Source organism: Beta vulgaris, chromosome 6 (genome assembly GCF_026745355.1).
Source record: "Beta vulgaris subsp. vulgaris cultivar EL10 chromosome 6, EL10.2, whole genome shotgun sequence".
In the NCBI taxonomy this organism is placed as follows: domain Eukaryota; kingdom Viridiplantae; phylum Streptophyta; class Magnoliopsida; order Caryophyllales; family Amaranthaceae; genus Beta; species Beta vulgaris.
In genome coordinates, this window is record NC_079207.1 from 11,738,073 (window position 1) to 11,763,601 (window position 25,529).

At 37.2% G+C, this 25,529-nt stretch overlaps 2 protein-coding genes across 4 annotated transcripts; both read right to left on the bottom strand.

The window, feature by feature from the left end:
• Positions 1-3,393: 3,393 nt before the first annotated feature.
• Positions 3,394-10,529, bottom strand: LOC104895716 (aspartic proteinase-like protein 1). 2 transcript variants are annotated; one of them, XM_010682287.4, is made up of 10 exons: positions 10,092-10,529; positions 8,898-9,036; positions 8,086-8,321; positions 7,736-7,966; positions 7,478-7,619; positions 7,323-7,393; positions 7,129-7,228; positions 4,456-4,519; positions 4,296-4,367; positions 3,394-3,906 (listed from the first exon to the last, which is right to left on the bottom strand). In XM_010682287.4, the coding sequence occupies exons 1-10, from the start codon at positions 10,373-10,375 to the stop codon at positions 3,647-3,649; spliced, it is 1,599 nt and encodes a 532-aa protein (XP_010680589.2). In that variant the 5' UTR covers positions 10,376-10,529; the 3' UTR covers positions 3,394-3,646. The 2 variants fall into 2 exon arrangements, with proteins under 2 accessions (XP_010680589.2, XP_010680590.2); XM_010682288.4 differs by having other exon boundaries at positions 8,086-8,355; positions 10,092-10,230.
• Positions 10,530-13,987: 3,458 nt separating this feature from the next.
• Positions 13,988-24,674, bottom strand: LOC104895717 (protein CELLULOSE SYNTHASE INTERACTIVE 1). 2 transcript variants are annotated; one of them, XM_010682289.4, is made up of 8 exons: positions 24,356-24,674; positions 23,754-23,932; positions 22,773-22,846; positions 19,144-22,192; positions 16,401-18,945; positions 15,732-16,186; positions 14,643-14,759; positions 13,988-14,551 (listed from the first exon to the last, which is right to left on the bottom strand). In XM_010682289.4, exons 2-8 carry the CDS (start codon positions 23,754-23,756, stop codon positions 14,411-14,413), a joined length of 6,384 nt encoding a protein of 2,127 aa, XP_010680591.2. In that variant the 5' UTR covers positions 23,757-23,932; positions 24,356-24,674; the 3' UTR covers positions 13,988-14,410. The 2 variants fall into 2 exon arrangements, with proteins under 2 accessions (XP_010680591.2, XP_048502491.1); XM_048646534.2 differs by having other exon boundaries at positions 23,754-23,937.
• Between the last annotated feature and the right edge of the window lie 855 nt (positions 24,675-25,529).

Sequence of the window (25,529 nt, forward strand, 5' to 3'; positions counted from 1 at the left end):
AATGGATATCTGATTCTTATGAATCGTAATTATTTAACTAATTTGGATATCACCGAGCTTTAATTGGTAAAATCCTATATGAGTGGTGCCTAATTCTTAAAATCGGATATTGTTAACACTACCCTATGTGACTCTTTACTCACGAATAAAATTTAGTTAATTTAACCATCGACAGCAAATTAACGATCTTTCATCAATTATTATCCTTCTTAATACAAAGTTACACCATTAGAAACAAACCATATGTCCATCTAAAAGCTTTTCTTCAGGTAAAAGAAACAAATAAAAGCAGAACAAGATGCAAACGTGCTCTTTTACTTGGATCTTTCAACTTTTACAAAAAAAAACACACTAAGTCTTTTCATAATACGAACATGATTAATTTGCAAATATCAATCACACCAAAAAAGAATGAAAAAATAAGGTGGGCGATACAAATCACAAAGCAATATATGTTATAATGTATGAATCTTGAGAAGGTGTCACGAAATAAGGTGTTGTCATGTATTCACGTAGTCATGTTAGAAAATAAGCCAAATGATGAGAGAACGAAGATCATCATCAAAACAATAAAAAAGAACACGTGGAGACCATCCAACGACTGAGATTATCACGAGCTGGCCACATCCCTCACTAGGTTGTCCACTTATTGGTTGGATGGTCTAACATGTGGGGCCCTCTACAATGGGTGTTTTTCATAAAAGCTAATTTCTTAACACTTAAGATAGAGCTGTTACAAGGGCACTAGTCGGCATCTCTAAAAAAAAACCCTAACCCTCTCTTTTTTTTTCTCTCTAAAACCCTAGCCTCCTCTACCCCTTTTTCATCCGTTAGGGGCTGCCATGGATGCTTTCATCCATGGTAAGCCCTTTTCCGCTTTTATTTTCAGTTTTTATTTCATTTTCTTGTTTTGTTGAATAAATTAGTATCTCTTTATGAGATATCTTCAAACCCTGTTATGGGGTTTTTAGTCTCCGTTGTGGAGATCTCCTTCTCCCCTATGGGAGTTGTGAGTGTAGTTTTTTTGTTTTTAGATATGAGAAATTGTTCTTATTGGTTGAAGTTCGAGACTCAACATGAAGGTATTGGAATCTCGGATACGGTTAACATGGTTCGATCAAGAATGTTCTTCCCAAACTATGTCAGAATGATAGACTTCCTCATCAATAGCTGTTTGATTCAGCAAATACAAGGGGCTGCGCTGTATTGCTCGATTTGGTTCATTATAGTTTCTTTGAAGACGAATTTGATTTAATCTTGTTTAATTGTATCTTGTTTTTCTTTAATATCTATTGTAGATGCCGTTTGGCCTTCAATTAATGAAATTTCTCTTTCAAAAAAAAAAAAGATAGAGCTGTTACAAACTTAATGTATAGACTATATAAGATCACAGAGCACTCTTAAATAAGTTTTTTTTGGTTGGGAGAAAAGATATTTTTCAAAAGATATATACAACTATAAATTATTATTTTTTCGCTTGGTTCGATGTAAAAAAAGTTGGAGAAATTAAGAAAATGCAAGGAGAGAAGAGAAGGTGGATGAAAAAAGATCAGAGAGAAAGATAAAAAAAAAAGGAAAATAATGTGATAATAAAACGAAAACGTGTTTTTTTTTAAGAGAAAAGCGTGAATATTATTAAAGCATATTAATTTCCGTCAAAGCTAAAACATTTTGGGAGAAAGAGTCAAACCATACATGTTCAATATCAATAGTGATATCCCATCCATCAATCAAATGAGCTATATTTCCCGTATTGTTAGTTAGAGTTGACTTCTTCTTCTTAGTTATCTTTTAGATATCTTATCATGTAAACAATTGTACTCCTATTCTTTAGCTTGTACGAATACTTATCTCTCTAGGTTGTTATAATCTCTGCTTATTTAAGCAACTCACTTTACTCAATATAATTCACTTGAAATTATAAACTCTATATGGTATCCTCATAAATCGATCCTCCCACCACCTCTTTCTCTTCTTCCTTTTCAATGGCCAACGACAATTCTCTCATTCCCAACCCTACTGATCCTACCAAACCTTTCACCATTATTCAAGTTCACAACTCCATCAAACTCGCGTCCACCAACTACGTTGCGTGGCAGACCCAACTTCAAGCCACCTTTCTTGGCTATGATCTTTGGAAGTTTGTGGATGACACTCATCCTTCTCCTCTTGCTTCCATTACCACTGATTATGGCACCTCCATCCCCAATCCCGCTGCCCTCCCATGGTTTCGTCAAGACCGTCTCGTCTTTGGCACCATTGTTGGCACCCTTTCCCAGGACATCGTTCCTCTTGTGTCTCAAACCGCTACTTCCAAAGAGGCTTGGAGTGTTCTCTCCAAAACCTATGCCAACCCCTCCCGCGGCCACCTCAAACAAATCAAAACCAAACTTAACCAAATCTCCCACACCACTCAATCGATCACTGCCTATATGCAAGCCATCAAACAATGCACTGATCATCTCGCCGCCATGGGGAAACTTATGGATCATGAAGTTGTCATTGATAAAGTCTTGCTCGGCCTTGACTACGAGCAATACAAATTTGTTATCGATGCGGTAAACGCGCGCGATACTCCCATCTCCTTTGATGAACTCCATGAGAAGCTTATCAACAAGGAAGCCACGACCTCCCTTCAGCCTACCCTTCCCACTTTCCCGACCTCGGTTAATGTCGCCCACTACCGTGGTCGTCCGCCTCCCACCTCTGCGCCACCATGTCAACCCAAGCCACTCCCTTAGCCACTGTGCTCTCTTCAAAAACAAATACCCTACCATTATAGAGTTTATAATTTCAAGTGAATTATATCGAGTAAAGTGAGTTGCTTAAATAAGCAGAGATTACAACAACCTAGAGAGATAAGTATTTTTATAAGCTAAAGAATAGGAGTACAGTTGTTTACATGATAAGATATCTAAAAGATAACTAAGAAGAAGAAGTCAACTCTAACTAACAATATTAGAGAATATAGCTACGTATAAGATCCTTACATGAGAAATAGAAAAGGCATTAAAACCATTTTCCACCCCGAAAAATCTACTTTTACAATTTTACAAAACATATAATGGAAAATCGGAAATTTGTTTTTCTAGGAGTATGTTTCCCTTCTACCAAACATAAAAGTTCAAAGACAAAATTTGTAAAATGAAAATGACATTAGTTTCATAACTTAATAGGTTAGGTAAAATTAGATTCTTATAGGTTGGACAACAGCAAACACTAGCTTTAGGCTTCATGGCTCTATCTGGCACTCAAAATAATTAGCCCTGTTACCTGATGAGCTACCTGCTCGGCTGCTCTTACTAGATAAGGACTCTAGTTTTTTTACGTTGAGCAGAAGTGACAACTGAAACCATTTAATTTGCAATAAAATTCAAAAATAACACATTTCCATAATCCGCAGAAAAGGCTCATTATATACTCCAAAGGAAATTTCGATATCCTATGAATAATAAGTTCATAAAAAATGGAGCTAGCAAGAACTCCATCTAGAAAAAAGAAAATCTAACTATATATACATGACTTTAATTAGGAATTACAGAAGACCTAGGTAGCGGGCGAGGGAATAAGGGGTATGCTATGTATCCAATGACTTGCAGGGAAAAAAAGTAAAGGCATTGGATGGATATAAATGCAATGACAGTATTTACATCAGGTCTAGGGTAATTACTGGTTCAAAATACCGTAGCAGATGAAAGGACGCAATCAAGGTAAGCAACATCCAAAATGAAGATGCAACGTGCATGGTAGAGGCTGCCGAGGCTTTTGGTGCCCTTCCAGCGATGGCAGGAGGCACGGCCTCTGCACCAGGGATGCTCTGTTGTTCATTAGAAGGCAATGCATTTGGTGGTTTATCCCCTGCTGATGGTGGTGATGGCGTTTTATTCTGATTACTTAGATCTTGACCTACAGATACAGCAAGGGCATGATTAAATTCTTGAACAGTTTGCTGAAGTTTGCCAATAGAAAAGATAACACGCTAGCCATATTTTTTTTATTTTTTTTTGGTGTTTGCACCCGGTTAACCCTTCGGGCTACATCCGAATCGAGGCCAAGTTCGGGGTGGTTAGGTTCCATTCCTCTCCCAAGGGTGTTGCGGGGATTCGAACACGAGTCCGTCCTACCAAAGCCAGTCCCCATCACCACTGGGCCAACACTTACTTGGTACACGCTAGCCATATTGAAAGTACTTTGATTTTAAGATGTGATTGAAGTTGCAAACCAAAACCAAAACTTTGACTCGTATAGTTTGCCTGGCACGATTAGAAATAGAACATCCAAGGCTGAATACTTACAATCGGAACGGGACCAGCCAAGTTTCAGATTCTCCCTATCAAACACCATGCGATATCCTGTCATGAAGTTTTCTGTGCAACAATTTTTCACTTTTCATAAGAAAATCAATTATGAGATGCATGCAAAAGTAAATAAGAAAACAAACAGGCGCCCACTTACGGCCTATAAATGCAATGTCTCCATCAGCAGGCTCTATGGCTAGACAGTAACCCAGATTATTCCCCTGCAGCACACACAGCAGGCACAATATTTTAGAAAGGCCATCAATTTTAATAGATATTTCAATTAATAGCAACAATATTAATAAAGTGATCTGAAAGAATCCATGTCCTCTCTTGATCTAATATCTAACAAGAATTACATAGCCGCGATACAACATAAACCATTGCCAAAAGATCACAAATAAAGGGATGCTTCATAAATGGAGCACTACTACAAAGATACTGATAGCTGGATATATTTGATGACTGCTTTACTAAATTATAGCACAGCTACATCAATTAACAAAGGTCTTCTTACTGCAGTTGAACACATGGTGAAGGGGCTGAAAAGACCATCATGGTCAACGTCTTTTTATATATTGAACGAATCGAGAAGACATTTCACCAACTTAGCCTACATTACCCCAACGACCCTTTTGGTAGTCGTTAATAAATTGCAGTAATGGAAATAAATTTTAAGTGTAATTTTATTAGAGAATCACCCTTAAATCTCCATGTGGAGGCATTTTTTCTCCATGAGCAAGCAATCTCACTCCTTAACTTGTGTTTTTGTCTCCAAGGGGAAGCAATTTTCATTACCACTCATTACCACCTACAAGGTGTTATTGGATGGGAATGAAAATTCAAGATAAAAAAAGTGAACACTTTAGGATAACTTAGCATTACCATGGAAATGGACAATGATATTCTTCACAAATTTACACACAAATTCATTCTCATTACCACCATTTATAACCAACTACCAAACGGGCCGCAAAAGAAATAGCTCTAGTTCAGATTAAAAAGAATTCTCACTCAAACCTAGACAGTAGTCAACTAAGCGTGCTGCATCTTCACTAAAAGTTAAAAGAAGAAACTAAACGAAAATTACTGCATTCAAGACAAGAATATGTAAGCATCTAATATGTTCCTTCAAGAGCAAGAATAACCAGCATTAGTAAATAAAATTAGGTAACTAAATGATACAAGCCTTTCTTTGATTCTCATTTTGTCTATTCTACATGGCACGAACTCTGACTATAAACAGCTAACAAGAGATGAAAGACTTTCATATGGGCTCTGCCATATGTGTTGAATGAAAGCCCAACGACAAACCTACTTCACAAAAGCAACTTTTTATGACAATTTTTCCTTGTTCTACATCGAAATTATTGGCATGACATCATCTTTTACACATAACTAATTCAGAATAATCTGTTAAAATTATTTTATTCAATCTTAATAAAACTAAAAACATGCTTTTAGGGAGGCAGGAGCAGATGAAAATGTGTCAACATTTAGTTGCGAAATTCCGCAGAGCTAAATCAACTAATCTACAGGGCTTCCTCATCATACATCCATGGTGACAGCCTGACAGGGCACCACATCCCTGCTTATATAATGGTATTTTAGCTATCGTTTTAATACTTTACACTATTCATAAAAGTAAAACCACAGAAACCATTCTTCTTATATAAAAACTACAACCTCTACATAATGAGGCATGTGTAATCTTCAAAGTTAAACATTGAGCATCAAATTTCTTCAAAATTTATTGAAACATTAAACAAAATAAAACTCCTCTTTTTTCTAGTTCTTCGCACCAATTCTGAGTTTGTGGTCATTTTTTTCTAAAAAAACAAATCTTTTCATAATTTTATTTATATATGAGAAGAAAGTCCTCTTCAATCAAAAAAGAATCCGAAAAAACATCCCCATATGTGCTTGTTAGATTTCTTACAACATCAACTTTATAATTTTATTTATAGTAGTACATAATTAAAGATATTAATAGTCAAAGGTGTGAGATAGGAACTGTGAAAAGTTAAAACATAGAGAGTAGAGCAAAAAATTTATAGCCGATAAAATTAAATTATGTTCTGTTATATACTCCATCCGTCTCTTACTAGTTTACCCACTTTCCTTTTGGGTTGACTCTTATTAGATAATCTACTTCTTCTTTCAACCATTTTTGGAATGGACCCCTAGTTTTATATTATTATCTTTTACATAAAGCAGCAATTTTCTATTTGTCACTATCCTTTTCTCTCTTGACCCACAATAAATTAATACTTTTTCTTTACGGCCCACATGTTATTTCTCCTAAAACTATGTGCTCAAAGAAGTAGGTAAACAAATAAGAGACGGGAGGAGTACTTTAAGACATATTGAGTATTGACCATCATTATTCAACCTCATAAAACAACAGACTTCTAAGAAATCTTGAAGATAATGTGTAGATACTTGCAAGAGTGCATCATATATAAGACACAATTACATAATCCCAACATCAGAAACCAGATCTAACTCAGCTTCAAAAGTAGGAACTTGGAAATAAATATACTAATCTGTTACTAAATATTATACTATGCTCCGATTCCGGTCTGAAATATGACACTTAACCCCTAGTATAGCAATTTGAAATGCACTACCTCCCTCATTGATGAAACAACTGCACCAGCAGCCTAATTTTATCAACTAACTACTGAAACCAATTAACCCATAAGAGAATAAATAGCCCAATTTCCTATCCAAGGATAGTGAGGATGGCATAAAGAAAAAGATATTGTTATGTGACCGAGAAGGGGGTGGGGAGGTGTGGGGGTTTCTATTCGTTAAGTGTTCTACCAACCTTATCCCCAGTGACAGGGAAAAATGGATATTGGACCACAAAACTCTCGTTAGATGGCAGCATCAGCTCCACTGAAGGAAAATTTAGCGGCTCCTCTTCACTGTTTCAACAAGAGACAACTTAGATTTGTCAAAAGGTGCAAAGGATAAACTCAGAATCCAATAAAAAAAAGGCAAAGGAAACACAGCAATAACCTCGACTCGTAGCAATAGTCCCATGGATATCCATCGTAACTCACTCTAGCAGCTTTAACTTCTCTGTCAAACTATCAAGAAAAGTGTTGGTTTAGTGCCAGATTCCAGATCATCGAAACTAGAGTTAAAAATCACAAGTGACAGACAATAAGTACCTCCTGGGTAACTTTTCTATAGACATCATTTGGTATAAAAGTAAATGATGTCCCACTGTCAACAACTGCACGGAAACTTGTTTGTTTGAGACAAGTACTCTTCCCAATACAAACAGCATCTACTCCGACAAGATAAGTTGAGCTGAATGAATTCGTCAAAACGGAGAGCCATCACCAACAGATGGATGAGTATAAGTCCAACAAGATTTCAGTCTAATAGGGTGAGTGTAATTTTAATCAACAAGTAAAGAAACATACTACTTTCCCTGTAATGGCAGAATTGGAGTCCACTGATGGGTAGTGAGTCCTTGGTCACCAAAAAATATTCTCCCAGAACCATTTTCATTAAAGCACAATGAGAAAGAGTCTTTAATCCATCCAGATTTTGCTAGAAGACTTGGAACTGATATGTCCCCAAGGCCTAAACCCATCAGACCATCAGGAGCAACCCCCCCATCCAGATAAACACCACTTTGCTTCTTACCACACCTGTACAAAGATTCAACAGCACAAAATTACAACTTCGAAATAATCTGGACATAACAGGAAGTCCCTTCATATAGAGAGCAGTACTGAAAACATATAATGCCTGAAGTCAATTAGCATACCCAAAAATAACTGGAGCTTTTGCAATTGAAGAATTGTTACTGCTCGATGAGAGATGTAATACATCTTCAACAAGCTGACCCGAACTTGATGTATCCTCAGAAAAGTACTGGACATTGTAAGGGCATGACTGCGCGGAAGTTTTACAGTTTGCTTGCTGTGTGCATAGCCGATGGCTGCAAGTCAGAAGCTTACTGGTGTTTGAGTCATCTGGGCTGTACTCATTGAGATTCTTATCCTGCATAATAGATGCCCCATAGACCAAGGAGCACCTGCCAATCAATCACTGGAAATAAGTGCTAACACTGTTACAAGTATTAGCAGATATAATGCACACAAAGCCCACTCTAAGAAATAAATCATAATAGTGAAAGACGAAGAACCTACATAAGTAAATAAAAAGAGCAAGCCATACTCCATGCTAATTATTGGTCTTTTCACTCATACTAAAAACGAGTTATTTCATATTTCCTCCCAAACACCACCTCTCAGCTCTTTGGGTAAAGTGATAAATATTTCATCAATGTGGAGAAGGGACAAAAAAGTTCTAACAAAGTCCACAAGTTCAGAAGTTACTGTGGCTTAGAAAAGGAGTGATCTTCTTTTATATGGCCAAAGAGGAGTACTACATGTGGTAGCAATTACAAAGAGGACACAATTCCTAAAAAAGAGACAAGCTATGCAATGAAAAGAGGTGAAGGTCTCATAATATAACAAGACCCAACAAGATTAGTATATAGTAATATAGGTATTAAAACATACAAGTGAAGGATTTAACAACAAAAGAACACAGGCATAAGGAAGAACAGCATACCAAACTGCTATAGTGAGCGGCGGAGAGAGAAGCACATTGGACACAATCACAAGGAACCCAGAGCAAATCACTCCCAACATCCAACGCAACCAGAAAAGATACATTTGGTGTTCCTATATCGATCCAAGTATAGTGTAACCTGCAATATTAAGCTCCCAATTACAATTACATAACATACAGCAAAATTTTCCATTTAATTGCTACAAATTAATGTAGATACTCCCATTCATTACACTCCCTCTATCAGAAAAATCGTGTCATAAATACTCGTTTGAAATGTCCAGAAAAAACATTGTCACAGACTTACAATCCTTGAAAAGTGTAAGGATTCATGATCATAAGCCCCCAAATGTCCTTACTTTCATCAAGTGATAAAAGGTAGTGTCGTAAACTCTTAATAATAATACCCTATATCCACAAAAAACCTTCTAGTCAATGAATATCTGCCATAGCCTTATCTTAAGGGGCCAGAACAATGTGAGAACTAATCCTGAATGTAAAGACTACAAATTTAATCTATAAATCCAGAAAAATTCAATTATTATGCTCATACTTCAACTATCCGCAAAAATTGTCATATAGAATACTACTTTAAGATATTCGAAAAAGTTCACATTACTCAAAATCAGCAGTTGTTAATAATTGTACTTCCCAAGAGAAAGTCTGGTGATGACTTAACCTAACCATTAATCAAAAGGTCTATTAATAACATTAAGTGTAGAGATTGAGAAATCGTGCGAATAATTCGCAGACGAATAGAGTAGAATTTACTTCAGATTGAAGCAAAAACTCCCATATACATATTACACTCAGAAGTAGTGTTTTGTTCAACTTTTCACTAATTAGGAAAAACATATATTGAGTTCTATAAGTTCGAATAAGTCCAGATAAGTTCGAATAAATTCAATTAACAGCAACTCAATAATTTCAACTAATTTAAGAAAAATTATACTCTTATACTAAAAGTAGTATATAGTTAACCGTTTATCACCGCAAATATTTCCATGATACAAACAAATAAAATCATATATCTTAGTCCATCTACAATTACTACACAATTTGCGGGAAATTTAAAAAAAAAACTCAGTCCATCTACAATTATTACACAATTTGCAGAAATTTTTTAAAAAATAGGTATCTACAATTTATACAAAATTTGCAGAAATTAAAAAAAAAAAAAGCAAAAACACATACCAGCCAAGGTCATTGCCATAAGACCGTGTTTGGCTACCTTGAGAAGGAAAAAGTAATTGACGTTGTTGATGAGTGATCTTCATCTTCTGCCTTTCAAAATCGCCGATCAACATCCTCTGAAAATATTCTTTACTGTTCATTTCCGGCGACGATTTTTCGCCGGAAAATGCTCGCAACTCGTCGGAAAATCGGTGAATTAATCTCGATGTATACATCGTACTGATGTCACTAATCATCATTAACATGATTAACATCCATATCAAAACCGCTAATTTCCTCGCCATTTTCAGGCGATAATCGAAGAAAAAATCGACAATTTAAGATCGTATTTGTAGGGGTTCTGAAGATCGAAGAAATTTGATACAATAGAGATTAGAGAAGAAAAGAGGTAGTGACTAGTTGAGTGAAGTGAGTGAGAGAGAGTGAAAGGTCATAAAAAGTGTTGGTTGATTTTCTCTCTCTAGATTCGGTCTTGTAGTAAGGACGGTCTAATTTTAATTTTGAATTAGGCACGATCCAAATTCAAAATTAAAAATAATATAATGACTAGTTTAATCTATTTAGGGATAAAGTTAATTTATTTTGTGATCAAGTTAATCTATTCAGTAATGATATTTTTTAATTCATTCAATGACTAGTTTAATTTATTTAGTGACTAATTTAAACCGTTCGGTAAAACTACCTAGTTATTTTTTTGAAATTATATATTGTAGTTCGATAATAAAAAAAAAAAAGAGATGAAAAGGAATGATTAGGATATTATTGGTAAATTAGAATGAATGGATTAGACTTGTTATAAAAATTCAATCTTGAATTCGTTTAGGCTATATTTAGTTCACCTGAAATTTTCTGATCTGATCTGAACTTATTTTTTCTGATCTGATCTGATCTGAACTTATTTTTTCTGATTACACGATCTTATCTTTTAGATTTTTCTCAATATATAAGAAAAAATATAATCATGTGGGGTCTTGTTTGATTCGTCTCAGTGAGTACTTTATTAATATTCAATTATTATAATTTTTACTAATATGTAATGAAAGATATAATGATTTTTAAATATAAGCATGATCTGAACTGATCTGATCTGAACTTATTTTTTCTGATCTGATCTAATCTGATCTGATCTAATTAGATCTGAAATAAGCAAAAATAAGGTGAACTGAACATAGCCTTAATCTATACAAATATATTAAAAAACGTGCATGATAATGATGTATACACACTACAATAAGATTTAAACACGTGACCATTTGCTATTATACATGACACAATTACCATCTCAACTAACTTTTAATTATGCTTTGAATATCCACATTATTATATTTGTAACTTTTAAATGTTGAGTTTTTCTTAATCTATTTTAGTGAAAATGAAAAAAAATACATATTAAATTTGGAAAATACTACCAACCTGAAACAATATCGAGATCCAAATACTACTATTCTAATAATTTGTGTATAGTGAAAATGAAATGGGTAGGAGTAGGAGTAATAATAAAGTGTGGTTGTTTGTTTAGTTAAACTTGAACGATAGTCGACAGAGGAGAGAGAAAATGAAATCACGCCTTACGCTAATTACGCTCCGACCGTCCATGTGTATCGTCATTGCCAATTCCAAAATGACTTTCTTTTTCTGTCTTTCTCTTTTCTCACTCTCTCTATTGACTATTGTACAGGTGTTGGATTCATTTTATATATATAATAATGGAAAGGGCAAGCTAGGAATTGTCATTTTCCTCGGTTCATTTCAAATCATGGCAAATTTATGAGTTACTCATGCACTTATGCTATGGTAACTTTGGTAAGTGGGGTTTTTTCTTTGTTTGTTTGCTTGCTCAATTTTGAAAAGAAATTGTCAGCTTTAGATAAAGTAAGCTGTTAAATAATCTGAATATTATAGAAAAAGGCTAAATATCAAACCATCGCAATTTGGTATCAAACAACAAAGTAGTAGAATTTTTTCCTTGGATAGTATAAAAGTGGGTTTTAATTTCCAAAATATGTCCAAAAAATATATAATTCCCTGCGTACCGTTCACGTAGGACGGCACGCGAGATTTTTTTTTTTTAGTAAAACCGCTACTTGCAGTAGCGGTTTACAAGTGCCGAGAAATTTTTTTTTTTCAACTTAGGTAAAACCGCTACTCCGAGTAGCGGTTTATTATGAAAACTGATATCTGCTTACCATATTTTGCGCAGGTAAACCGCTACTCAGAGTAGCGGTTTATATTTATAAACCGCTACTCAGAGTAGCGGTTTATTTTAAAATTAAACCGCTACTTTGAGTAGCGGTTTCCGTGGGTTAAAACAAAAAAAAACAATTTTCTCGCGTGCCGTCCTACGTGGACGGTACGCGGGAAATTTTAATTTTTTTGGGCATATTTTGGGAATTAAAACCCACTTTTGCATTATTCAAAGAAAAAATTCCAAAGTAGTAGCTTTGTCCTTTTGGCGACTAAAATTTTCGGATGTCCTTGTTGCATAACCAGTTTGTTCATTGTTGCACAATCATAGCGACCTTGTTGCACAACTGAACTGATTTTGTTGCACAACCAAAATGTTCTTGTTGTACAACTGATCTGAGTTTGCTACACAATCATAATGACCTTAATGCATAACCCAACCGACCTTGTCGCATAACTAATTTGGACTTGGTGCACAACCATACTGACCTTCGTGCACAACCAAAATGCCATTGATGCACAACTATTATGAGCTTGTTGCACAACCATAGTAACCTTGTTGCACACGTAACTGCTTTGTTGCATAATCAATCTGAGGTTACCGAAAACCAATAGTGACCTTGATACACATAACACAACTGAATTGACCATGGTGCACAACCTTACATAGAGAATGCACAATCATTAATAAATGTTGAACAAGCTTACCTAGAAAATGCTTGTTCATGTGGTTGGACGCCTGGGCGCTTTTTCGGCATTTTCAAGTCGATTTCTGGTAAATTTTACTCTAATCTGAGATGTTTTAATGAAGCTAACTAAAATGGGCTAAAATAAGTTTTTCGAAGCGTCGTGTTTAAACACTCTACCAGTTTTTTTCGAAATTTTTTTAATTACATTAGCATTTTCCCATAATATAACGAGATGGTAAAAAAAACTTGAAGTCGTTGAAAAATGTGAAGTTGTCAGAATTATTTATATATATAATTACTTGTTGAAATTTTTTAAAATCTCGTAGTCCTTCAATAGAATAAATGGAAGGAATGAGAGAGAGAGTGTGAAAGACGAAAGGGAATGGAAGAGGTGGGGAGGAATAGAGGGGGGATGGAAAGGGAATGAGTGATGGAATGGGGAATGAAGGGGAAAGAGAAGGAAAGGCCGTTGTATTCTTATACAAAAATACAAGACGTTAGTAGGAAAAAACAAAACGACAGTTAACAACCCAGTTTTAGTTTGATTGTTAAATATAGAGTTTTCATAAAGTCTAAGATACAAGTTTAACCATTAATATCTTAAGTTATTTATAAATAAAAATTATAAAAAAAATAATATTATAAATATATAATAGAACAAACCTAACATCCTACAAGATTATGTTTATTCTTGTACATAAATCATAATAGTGTGAAAAAAAACATTCCAACTAATGTTTAATAATGAGTTATCATACAAAAATAGGAAAGAGACAAGAATACGAGGAAAAGAGTAAAGATCAACTTCATGAAGAACTAAAAGAAGAGAATTATGTGGGAGCCCAATGATTGAAACTCCCGTCTCCCAACCTCATGACCGAGTGTTCGACTCTTAACAACGCCAATTTGGGAAAATTGTGGGTATAAATCCCTAATTTTCAGTGGAATCCCCCTTCACTCATGAGAAAAGAAAGAATATGAGGAGAGCTAATACAATTATAATTAATTGACAACCATAGATAGAAGGCAAACTATAATCAAATACTGTTGCATAGAATAGAAATCCGCTAAACCAAAAATTGTTACATTATTAACAGTGTCTTTGAGACCAGATTACAAAAGAATGCACGAATCAATTATATGTTTAGGAACACGTGTATACTACAAACAAAACACATGTATACTACAAATGTAATCTCAGCAACACTATGTACAAGATCACGAACAACACTTAAAAGATATAATTAATATTTAAAAAAATAATAAGGGCAAAAAGATGAGCGACAATAATAATATAAGGTAGCAAGAGGAATTCCCCCGCGAATGAGCTAGTCACAACAATATATGCAAGTCCTATATCCCCAGCCCTTGCATTGATAGATTACATTTTCTTTGTAACTCTCAAGCAAAAACTTTCTTCTCCTGCTTGAAAATTCACTTATTCTGCTATTTGTTAGACCACTGGAATTCTATTTCCAGATTTCTTGAAGGACCACTCTTGCTTTCCGGCAGCAGCGTGTACTCCCCGGCAACTGCTCCGAGCATTACTACTCGGTCAATCTGAATCGTCACCTTACCAAATGAACTCTGCAAAAATCAAGGGGATTTGAGATTAGAGGCTATACAATCATGATTCAAATTATGTTCTACTCTATCTCCTCTTGAAGAGGTTCCTTACCTTTCCCACTTTGCTCTTGTTCTTGCATGAAATATGTAGTTTCTGGCCCTTAGGAGGACTCTCGAAGGACCATGTAAAGCTCTCATCCCATTCTGGAGCAGGACCAGTAGACACAACCTGATATAACAAGCAGGGTTAAAGATAGAAACTTGAACTAGGAAAGCACATAGTTGGGCTTAATGAATCTAATGATTTGGCTCATTGATACCAGGAACGTGGTACGTGGCCACGTTCCAGGGGACACGTCCCAGAACGTGGTATGTGGTACGTGGTCTAGGAGTCCATCTGGTTTACTCTAGAGGCTGCCTTCCGCGTTTTGTTTCCGTACCACGTTCAGGAACATTCTACCTTCCATGTAACAATGATTTGCCTAATTTGTTTGTATTCATAAAGTGATCCAATATGTTGAAGAATGCAAGTTTATGTAGTGCAATTGTCATAGCCTGCTATATTTTTGCAATGTGCATCTTCTTTGGCAAATTATATTCCTTGGTGACAAGAAGCTCATAATTTTACATAAAGTAAAAATCACATTCTTTAAAATCTCTGGTGAAGTGCAATAGAAAGATGCAAAAATATAAAACATCTATAATGCCATAATCAAGAAAAAATAGATCGACAATCACTAAAGAAAGGAAATGATGATATGCAAACAAAAAATGGCTCAGAAAGATGTGTTCCCCTCAAAACTTTGGTAGTTAGAGGGACTTGATATCAAACCTAGCTGTCGACTCGCACTCTATTCTGTTGGATCATGGATGAGGTAGGAAGAGGAGAAAAGGAATCAAATGGAGGAGAAAAACAAGGTTCATATCAGCTTTAAACAGAATTGAGCGAACAATTGAAGATGTTCAGCTTCTTATAGTTATGGACTTTATCAGATAACCAATATTCATTTGTCTTATATTCCCTCCCATCTGGGTGTTCCCCTTCAAGAAATTGGAATCACGGTGCTGTGAGTCACAAATCTCAAAGGGGGTAAAATTTATGGGTGCTTGTTTTATTAAACAGCAAGCCAGTAAATGCCTTGCAAAAGTAATGACTAAGGAAAAAATAAAAAGTTCAGAGAATAATCAAGTAGAATCTTACCTTTGTCTGTCTGGCTGTCGTATTCCCTAATGTAAGCTTGCAAAATACACTTGGGTTTCCAACTGATTGCCTCATATTGTTTCCACGCTTGATTATTACAGTTAAAGTTCCGGGTAAACATTGCAATAGAAATTCTGCCTTCTCTTGAAAACGAGGTGGGCCAGATTGGATCAAATACTGCAGCAACGGAATTGCATCTGCAGCAGCTATAGATTGAGCACGAGATACTTCAGCAGGGCATGCAGACCAAGCTTGTCTCAATAGAAACAAAGCATCTAAGGCAGCTTCTTGAGTTGCCTCTGAGCCTGTCTTGAGAGAAGTCACAAGGTGAGGTATACTGAGAGTAGCAGGTTCAGTGGCTCTTAAACGAGGGAAGTTGCCAAAAAGTGCATTTAGGGCTTTAAGATACTCCTCATTCACGGTCCCACTGGCCCACAAATCCTTTTCAATAGCAGCTGCAAAAACAAACCACTTTTCTAAACAAATGGACGATGCTGAAAAAGAGGGATGCTGATTCACTCGAATGTTAAAACATCACCTCAAGACACACTTTTCACAGTGTGCACCAGTAAGAAAAACTAAATTACTCTTAAGTTTTAGGGAAGTAGTCTCACTAAGAGCCTATCAGAATAGCAAAGTTTACCATAAGCTCGAGTTAAAGTAGTATACCAGTTATAGCCCTGACAGTTTCACTAGAAGCGTACTCCTGGATTGTATTGTTGGAGAAGAGAAGCTTAATAAACATTGCTGCCTGCATTGAAGTTTCTGGATCACTGGAACCAATCAGATCAAGTATAACCTGAACCCCACCGGCTTCTGCAACTGCTCGTTTATTTGCTCGACTGCATGTTACAAGGTTCTGAAGAGCACAGATTGCAACCACTTTCATTTCCTCAGTGGGCTGATCTTCAAGCAAATTAACCAGGGCGCGACAAGCTGAAACAGCATCAGCAGAACGAGCTAGGGCCTCATTCTGGAATAGATCACCCAACGCTAGAGTAGCCAGCAATCTTGCCTGCTGACCCTGTGTTTGAGGGTCTAAAAGGTATTGAGACAATGGTAAGATAGCAGATCGACTAGCTTTTGACTCCCTGATTTTTACATTATTTAGCAACACTTCCAGCAATCTTGCAGAAGTGTCCTCGCATTGATGACATCTAAGAAGTTCCAATAGAGCCTCAATGGCACCACTTTCAGCCATTGCCTCAGCACTGGTTGAATCATCACTTTCCAACACCAGCAGAGCATTCAATGCTCCAGTTACAGTACTTTCTGAACCAGAATGAAGCAATCTTACAAGCACCGCAATGGGAACTTCTAAATAAAATTCTGAACTGAATTGCAGTATACAAGACAAAACAGAGGCTGCAGATTCCCATAGAGCATGAGGAAGTGAAGGATCAACTTGCAATATCACCTTGGATAGCTCAATAACACCACCTTCTTTCGCAATTTCATTTGGCCAAATAAGTGCAATACCAACAAGAGCCTTAATACCTCTCTGTTGTAAAATGTGTGTCCCAGATCCGAGAGCTTTTACAAGTGGGGCAATAACTTGTTGCGTTAATGGATCCTTCTGCAGGTTCTCCTCCAACAATAAATGGGACAAAAGCTCAGCAGCCAGCTGCTGTACAGCTGGAACATTAGAGTCCAATAACGGTATAACAGGTTCAATAGACTGATGAGAGGTCAAATTGTGGTCAGCACGACAATGTGGATGCTCTAAAATATTAACAAGAACCTGTAAAGCACTATGTTGGCCATCCGGGCCAAGGTCTGATCGTGACAGCAACATGAAAAGTGGTTCAACCACTTTAGCTGCTGATGCGCTTTTGGCAATTGTAGCGTTATTTGTCAATATACGGAGCAATTCTGCAAATGCGGCAGAGAGAAAATTAGGTGCTTCATGGAGTATATCAAGTATGCTTTCAATGACCCCAGCTTTCACCATTTCCGTCTTGCAAGCAGGTCTATCTTTTCCCAACTTGACCAAAGCTCTTGAAACGGATTCGTGAAGTAGGTAATTCCTGCTATATAGAAGGCCAACAAGAGGAATGACTGCACCATGAGCAGAAACTAGTTCAGCCAATTTCTCATCATCTAAGAGTTTATCCAGAGCACGGACAACTGAATGCTGAGCAGGGGTGAATTCTGTAACAAGGAGAGAGACCAAAGGCTCAACACATCGTTCTGCAGCTACTGTAGATCTGATTCTTGTATTTGCAAAGAGAACAGAGCATAACTCAGCAGCATCACCCTTCAGCTCCATTGAACATTTTGACGACAGAATTTTGCACAGAACATCAACTGCAATCATTTCAATATCAGCCACGCCTAGGGCTCGTGAAGGATTCTCACTCAACAGTCTGATCAGAGCTGCAATGGCAGCATGTTGTTCTTTCTCCGAGCCTGTATTTAGAACCTCCACCAATGGCTGCACAGCTTGTCTAGCTGTTTCTGCATTTCGCACATGGTCTGCAGAAAATAAGCTCTCCAGTGCTTTGGCTGCACTATATCTAGCCCCTCTTCCGCCTAAGCGCAAGACGGCTACAAGCTGGGTCACTGAACCAAATGCAGATTCATGCCGACATATCTCAGCACTGCTAAACAAAATTCCCAACAGATCTGTAGCAGCTTCCTCAGTTGCATCTTGAGGGCCAAGTGAAAGATATTTGGTCACTGCCTCTAGTGCTCCTGACTCTACCATCATCATCTTGTTCGAGGGACAGTCTTTTGCAAGTTGGGTGAGAAGTCCAAGAGAAAGGAATGGTGCCCCTGGACGATCAGGAATTGGTTTGAGGAGATCAACAAGGGCAGGTATTGCCTTCCGCGACATAGCTCCAACTCTAATGTCATCAACTCTAAACAATCTCTCAAGAGTCACTTGATCTGGATTAGGAACCAGAGAGAACTCCTCAGACAACTTCAAGAGATCATATATATCTTCATCAGCACAACCAAGCAAAGTAATAAGCCCGCCAGCTGCACCAGAGTTTGCAACAGATAAAAGAGTTCCCCTGCTACCATTACAGACTAGACTGGCCAATGCTTGTGCTGCAAAATATCTGTTTGCTGGCTCTTCTGACCTCAGCAAATTTGCAAGAACCGGAATGGATTTCATGGTTGCATGTGCTCGTATGATATCTCTATCTTGAAACAGAATTGCCAGCAGTAAAGCATAAGTCCATAGGCTACTATCTTCAATAAAGTCAGACTGCAAGATTCATAAAACAAAGGATATATCAAGGACCTCATATGACAAGCCCTTAAAAAAAGTTTACCAACACCCCCCCAAGGAAAAAGAATCCAAAAAAGAAAATAGCATACAAATGAACATGATATGAAGTCCAACCCAATGAAAACTAAAGAAACCTGCACAATGTTCCCAGTTAAGACCGGGTAAAGGTGTTACCTGTGTATACAGTGAAATTTTATCTGTGAGAACATCAACCCCTCCAGCATCCATAATAACCAGTTTGCTTTTCTCATCATGGGAAGCAAGTGTAGACAACAACCACACAGCAATATTGGCACCACAGATGACCTTTGTGCCAGGAGTAGCTTCTCCACTCCTCCCCTCTTCCGTAACCCACTGAATGCAAACGCGCATGGCCTCCTGCTCATTAACCTCTTCGTCTTCCAGATAAGTCTGAGAGATAGTAATTACTTTCACCAAAGCCTGTATAAGATAACTAGACAATTTTGACTCATTTAAATCCTCCACCACTCTCTGATGACTAACTCTGGCTGCACAAGAAATGAGCGCAGCACCTCCAATTGAGACATTTGTGTCCCTAGAACCAATAACTCTTCTAGCAATAGACTCAATACAGCCTGCGGAACCACAAATGATTTCCCCTAGTGCAACTAACTGATCACGGCAAAGCCTCGATAATATTTCAATGGCTTTATCCTGCAATGCTGGTGCAGTATCAGTTATGCATGAAACTATTGGGGTGAGGTGGCTTGGAGATTCTGCTAGTACTGCCCATGCTGGTCTGACCTTCCCGCCTGGAACCCCAGACCTTGACAAATAGGCAAGTGCATCCAAGGCTTCTGATGTGGCAAGGGATCCATCGTTGGCCAAGCCCAAGAAAGAAACCAAAGAAAGAACAGTACCAGCACGATTCACACAGTCATATAGAGCATCATCAATCAGACGTCGACGCAGAAGACGGGCAACAGCAGCTGCTGCGTGAGTCTTTCCAGAAAGTGTGCCCTCACGCAAAACCCTTGTGGCTGGTAAAATAACTTCTTCAGGTAAAGCTTTTTCAGAAAGTTCATCTTCCAATAGAAGGTTTGCTACTGCACATGTAGCCTGCTCTGCAACCTCAAGAACAGAAGAACTTGCAAGAGCAAGTAACCGAGGCAAAACATCTCTAGCAATGGAACTGATATCAGGGTTTTCCCTTACTGAAAGGAAAATAGCAGCAAGACAACATGATGTTGCCACTAGAATTTTTTCTGATTCTGAATTCAGGAGCCTTGTGACTGACCAGAGAGTTTTTACTGCAATACTGCTCTCACGCAAGTCTCTCCTGAGATGAAAGATTCCAGCAAGTGTGGAGGCAGACTTTGCCTGGGTTTCTTCTTTTGAAGAGCCCAATATCTTAACCATTGTTTCAATAGCATCATTTGCAGCACTACCCTCCCGTAAAATATCACTGAGGGGTACCACAGACAACATACTTTTCAAAGCATCCAGAACGTAAATTTTAGATTCAGGAAGATCACTGGTTAGAAGTGCAGTGAGTTGGCTGATGGTAGCAGTATCAGATTTATGAATAAGGTGATGCAATGTTTTGGCTGCAATCTCCTTCCCGTTTGAGCTCCCGTTCTTCAATAACCACAAGAGTGCAGGAACAGCATCAGCACTTTCAACACATGCTCGTATATCTTCACTGTGATTACACAGGTTTCCCAATATAGTTGCAGAGTCTTCTTTGGCTTTAGCAGAACCAGTCTCCAGTATCTGGACCAGTGGAGGTATTCCACCAGCTGCAGTAATGGCCCATTTACTCTCATCATTCTCATTTGAAAGAAGAGAAAGCAAGGCAACAGCACATTCTTGTTGCTGCTCTGACGACAATCCCAGAAGTGATATTAATAGCTGGACACCATCACGCCCTTGAAGTGCGTGCCAGAGACTAGCTTCGTCATCACAGATTGTCAAAAGAGACTTTACCAGCTCATCCTGAGCCTCATTTGTAGCCATTGTGATCAAACCAACCAGCAAGCGCTTAGAATCAGCATTAGCAAGCTTTTTAGAGAGTACAGGATTCCCATACAAGCTAGCAAGCGCCTCGATAGTTCGCTCTTGGACGAGAAATGGCAAGTGAGGTTTGAACAGCTTGATTAATGTCTGCTCAACAGAGTGTGGTTCAGAGACTTTTGTAGACTCAGCTTCCTGATCATATATCATAAGTGCAGAAGCTAGAGCTCCTAAAGTATCAGCAACCTGTGACGGTGAAGTACAAGATTCAAGGCTTTTTCCAAGGCTGGATATAACAGAAGACAAACCACCTGATATGTTCGCCAGAGCACACATAGCATTTTCCTGCAAGGCTTGGGCATGCTCCCCTTGCATAAATTCTTTTGAAGGAGCAATTGTAGCATTTATGAGAGCTGGAATGCCATTATAGTTGGCTATCTCTTTCCTTGCCTCTTTGCACTGAGCAGAAAGAGATTTAAGAGCACCCGCTGCTTCTGCTCTGACGGCTGCTTCATTACCAGATCCTAACAACTTTAGTAGCTGTTTGACTGCTTCACCAGCCAAAACGGTAGGGCATATAGATGCATCCTCCATGATCATACAAGCAAGGAGAAAACATACATTTGCTTGAGTACCAGGCTGTCCCGTGGTCAGTAATTTCACAAGTATATCCACTCCTCCAGCTCGTACTGTTGCTGGCCAAAATCCCTCTGTGCTTCCACAAAGATTTTTCAATGCTCCTGTGATTAATTCATCAACCAGTTTCCCAGCTTCACGCCCTCGCTCTAGCTGTCCCCATAGGACTGGCACAACACCTTCAGTGGAGAAAATTTTCGAACCAACATGATCCCTCGCATCTCCTTGAGAAACTGCATATAAAGCCTTTGCAGCAGCAACCTGACCATCAGATGAGCTTGACCGGAGCAGACCAAGAAGAGGAGGTATGCAACCACCTAGCAAAACTTTCACTCTGAGTTCATTCTCCTTACAGAGAGATCCTAATACACGTGCTGCTTGTATTTTGACCACCAGTGACCCTGACCTCAAAAGTGAAACAAGCACCGGAACAGCCTGTGAGTGAGACCCTACAGCACTCAAAGCATTTTCACGTGTTTCAATGAGTTCCAGCAACTGCCTTAAAGAAAACTCTTTCTCTTGAAATGATGAAGAATTTTGCCTCAACTGCTCAATGCATTGAGCAACACTAGCTAGTGTCCCATCTGGATCCTCCATGCTGCTTGTACGGTCTCTGCACATTCAACTAAAGGAACTTAGACATGTTATATAGTTCAGTTCTTCCTAAAATTGTATGTGTCTCTTATAGTTGCAGAGACAGTAGGTCAGGGAGACAAGGTTGACAAACGGTTCAGTTAAGTCTACTCAAGTCAAACATGCAAACAAAATCAAATGAGACTACACAAAAAGAAGTGAACCTCTCGTGAAAACAAACTCGAGATCAACTTCTCTAGTCATTCTAACTGCTTGAAATATAGCTACAGGCAGTTGTTCTGTGCACAGCTCATATAGTCGTAGGACATCAAAGAAAAAATAAAAAGCATGAGTTGCTTTCCGCAGCACTATATTTGTGTTGGAGAAAGATCTATCATATAACTGCATCTTACAGATACCATTTGCGAGAACGGTGTGCAGGTGCTTCACTCAAGCACGTAATGTACAGTTACTAACATGAACAAAAAGCAAGAGTCATGGTCCCACTGTCCAGGGATTGGCAAGCATTAAGGTGGCAAATGCTACCTTTTTTCCTTCCTATATTGGTGAACAATGCCAAAGTACACAAAACTTAAGAATACACAAACAATGCTACTGACCTTAACCCCATTTTAGCAACAGATAATGGAGAGGGAGGTTCTGAGTCTTGGAGTTTTCCATCCATATTTCTTTCCTGCAAAAATCAGAAAGATTACGTGACGATAGTCATCGTGATAAACTACAAAGGGCCAAGGGGGTACATTCACTCACAGCCCAAAGGGCATGGCTAATTATTCATAGTAAAAGTTTAGAAAAATTAGACTAATGCAACCAATATAGAGATAAAGGATAAGATATCACCGCCTAAGACCTCAAACTTTTGCCACAATTTTAGAACATGTTAAGCTGTCCTTGCTAGTAAATTCGACTGGAACTGATTTGTGACTTTCATATTTTCAATAACCACTATATTTAATGATTCTTCAATCTTCATTATCAAAGTAAGGCAACCGAAAATTTCATGCTTAATTCAATCTTTGTAAGTTATAACTCAACCCAGCGTATACTCACACTACAATTTACAAGCCTCATTGCTTGTCCCCAACCAAATATCCAATTCTCTCCAAAGTTCCATCTAGAGATAGTCACATTATATCACAAATATAACCAAACTAAGGAAGCTAGCCACAAAAATAGCCTCAAAATTCCAAGGTGTTGAAATGCAGGCGAGAGCCATGATAAGGTTCATGTAGTACACACACACAGAGTAATACATATATGTAGTATGTAACAACAATGCAGCTAACGGTATCCTGAAGCATACTCTTCATTGTAACTAGCACCTTAAATCCAAGAGGTACAGAACTCACAAGACGATTGTTGCTTAAAACAAAATCATGCAAGCCAGCAACATATCACGAATGTGGATCAAAAGCAGAAGAGTGCCATAATGAATTTCACAAAATCACACATACATAACAAGATAAAAATTCACAATGGATCTGCAAACAAACTTCTTATTTTCACAGCGGCCAATAACAAAAAAGATAGCAGCTAAAAGAAAGATATATATGACAAATAAACCAAGGATGGAGCATTACCATATCATTAGTCGCATGGCCATTGCCATTGCCATTGCCATTGCTAGTAGCAAACCTCCACGCAGTCGCGGCCGCCAGCTTTACAGACTTTTAAATAAATATATAGACGCAGATTGTTCAAATCAGCTTTCTCTCTCCAGATGCTGGATCTCTAATCAGCCTAGAAGCATCACAGCTTACTGTACTAACCAACGATATAGCTATCAATGTCAGATCTTCATCTTTTCAGATTTCATTTCACGACATACTTTGCTAATTTGAGCAAAATAACACTAAAAAATGCATAAAAAGCAAAATTCCGCATAAATCAATACAACAACTGCAAATCTGAAGCAGACTTAAACAGATCGAGTAAAGCGAGAAAATCACTACCAAAAAATTACTAAATTAAATGAAATTATACATCATTACATGCAAAAAAAAATGCAGCAACAAGCTGAAGACGAATTCTAGCATAGATCAATTCAAAAAAAAATGAAAAAATAAAAAACAAAACAACGAAGATTCAAATAATAGTAAAATACGCAGATCAGCAGAAATTAGGAGGAAAATCAAATGAATACAAAAATAAAAATGTAGAGGAGAGAGAAAGAAGAGTAAACCTGGAGAGAGAGTGAGAAAATGAGAGAGTAGATGTTTGAAGCATCAACTAATAAAAGTGATTGCGTAATGAAGAAGTGAAATGAATGAATTGAGTAGAGAGAGATTATCGGCGAAAAGAGGAGAGAGAAAGTGAAAGAGAAAGAGAAGATTCTGATTTATGAGTGTAGAAATTGTTATAATGATATTTATTACTCCAAATTAAAGAGAAGTTAAATTAGGATTATATGTAATTGTAGAAGACATGCATAATTTTGATAATTGTATATTTGTATACGAGTGAGGAGGAAGGAAGGAGTGGGACTGACAGAAGAGTTTTCAGTTTTTCAGAAACGCCACCGACAGACTCGAATGTCTGCGCTTTTTCTATTAAGACAGCCGGATTATCTTGTTTCTTTCTACTATATTTGGAGTAAGCAAAAATTTTTGGGGTTTTTAACACCTTTTAGTGAATTTTCGATTTTATTGGTAGATGTTAATTAATTTTAAAAACTATGGTTTGGAACTTTTTTGATCTATTTTGGTCATTAATAACTTCGTCAATTACAAATGCATATATAATGATTAAAATATATGAAATTTTGTACTTAAATTTTACATGAAAGCTAAAAGTAAGCCGAATCGTCCTTTGTTATCGAATCGGCTATCAACATTTAATATCAAATACTTATATTGTATACAAAATTAAAAAGTCAAGTGATGCATATTTTTGTTTAAAGCATATTTTTTATTGTTATTGTCATTATTATTATTGTTATTATTATTTTATAATATGTGTTCAAATTTTATGTTTTCCTTATAGATTGTACTTGTTAACAATAAAAAATAAGTCATACATTTTCCATCTATACCTTTTTACATTTCCTATTAATACATTCAATTAATGATTGTAATCCCACATACTCTATCCGTTAACACTACATAGACCATTTCCTTTTATTACTAAGAGGTTGTTTGGTTCACCTCAAATTTCACTGGAATTTGAATTTCCCATGAAGTACAAAATAGGATAGTTGTTTGGTATGCATGAAATAGGAAATTCATGGGAAATAGAATTTCCAATAAAATAGAATTTCCAATAAAATAGAAATTCCTATGAAGTGTAGGAAATTAATCACCAACCCTCCCCCCCCCCCCTCCTTTGATGATTAGAAATTCTCTTATGTTCAACCAAAC

Excerpts from the sequence above, each read along its gene's own strand:
- LOC104895716 (XM_010682287.4), bottom strand. The coding sequence starts at position 10,375 with ATGGCGAGGAAATTAGCGGTTTTGATATGGATGTTAATCATGTTAATG. Across the intron at positions 7,394-7,477 it reads ATAGAAAAGTTACCCAGGAG|TTTGACAGAGAAGTTAAAGC; the intron begins GTACTTATTGTC and ends TTTTCTTGATAG. Across the intron at positions 3,907-4,295 it reads TGGCTGGTCCCGTTCCGATT|GTCAAGATCTAAGTAATCAG; the intron begins GTAAGTATTCAG and ends CTGTATCTGTAG.
- LOC104895717 (XM_010682289.4), bottom strand. Across the intron at positions 16,187-16,400 it reads AACTGTCAGGGCTATAACTG|CTGCTATTGAAAAGGATTTG; the intron begins GTATACTACTTT and ends TTGTTTTTGCAG. Across the intron at positions 14,552-14,642 it reads ACAAGAGCAAAGTGGGAAAG|AGTTCATTTGGTAAGGTGAC; the intron begins GTAAGGAACCTC and ends TGATTTTTGCAG.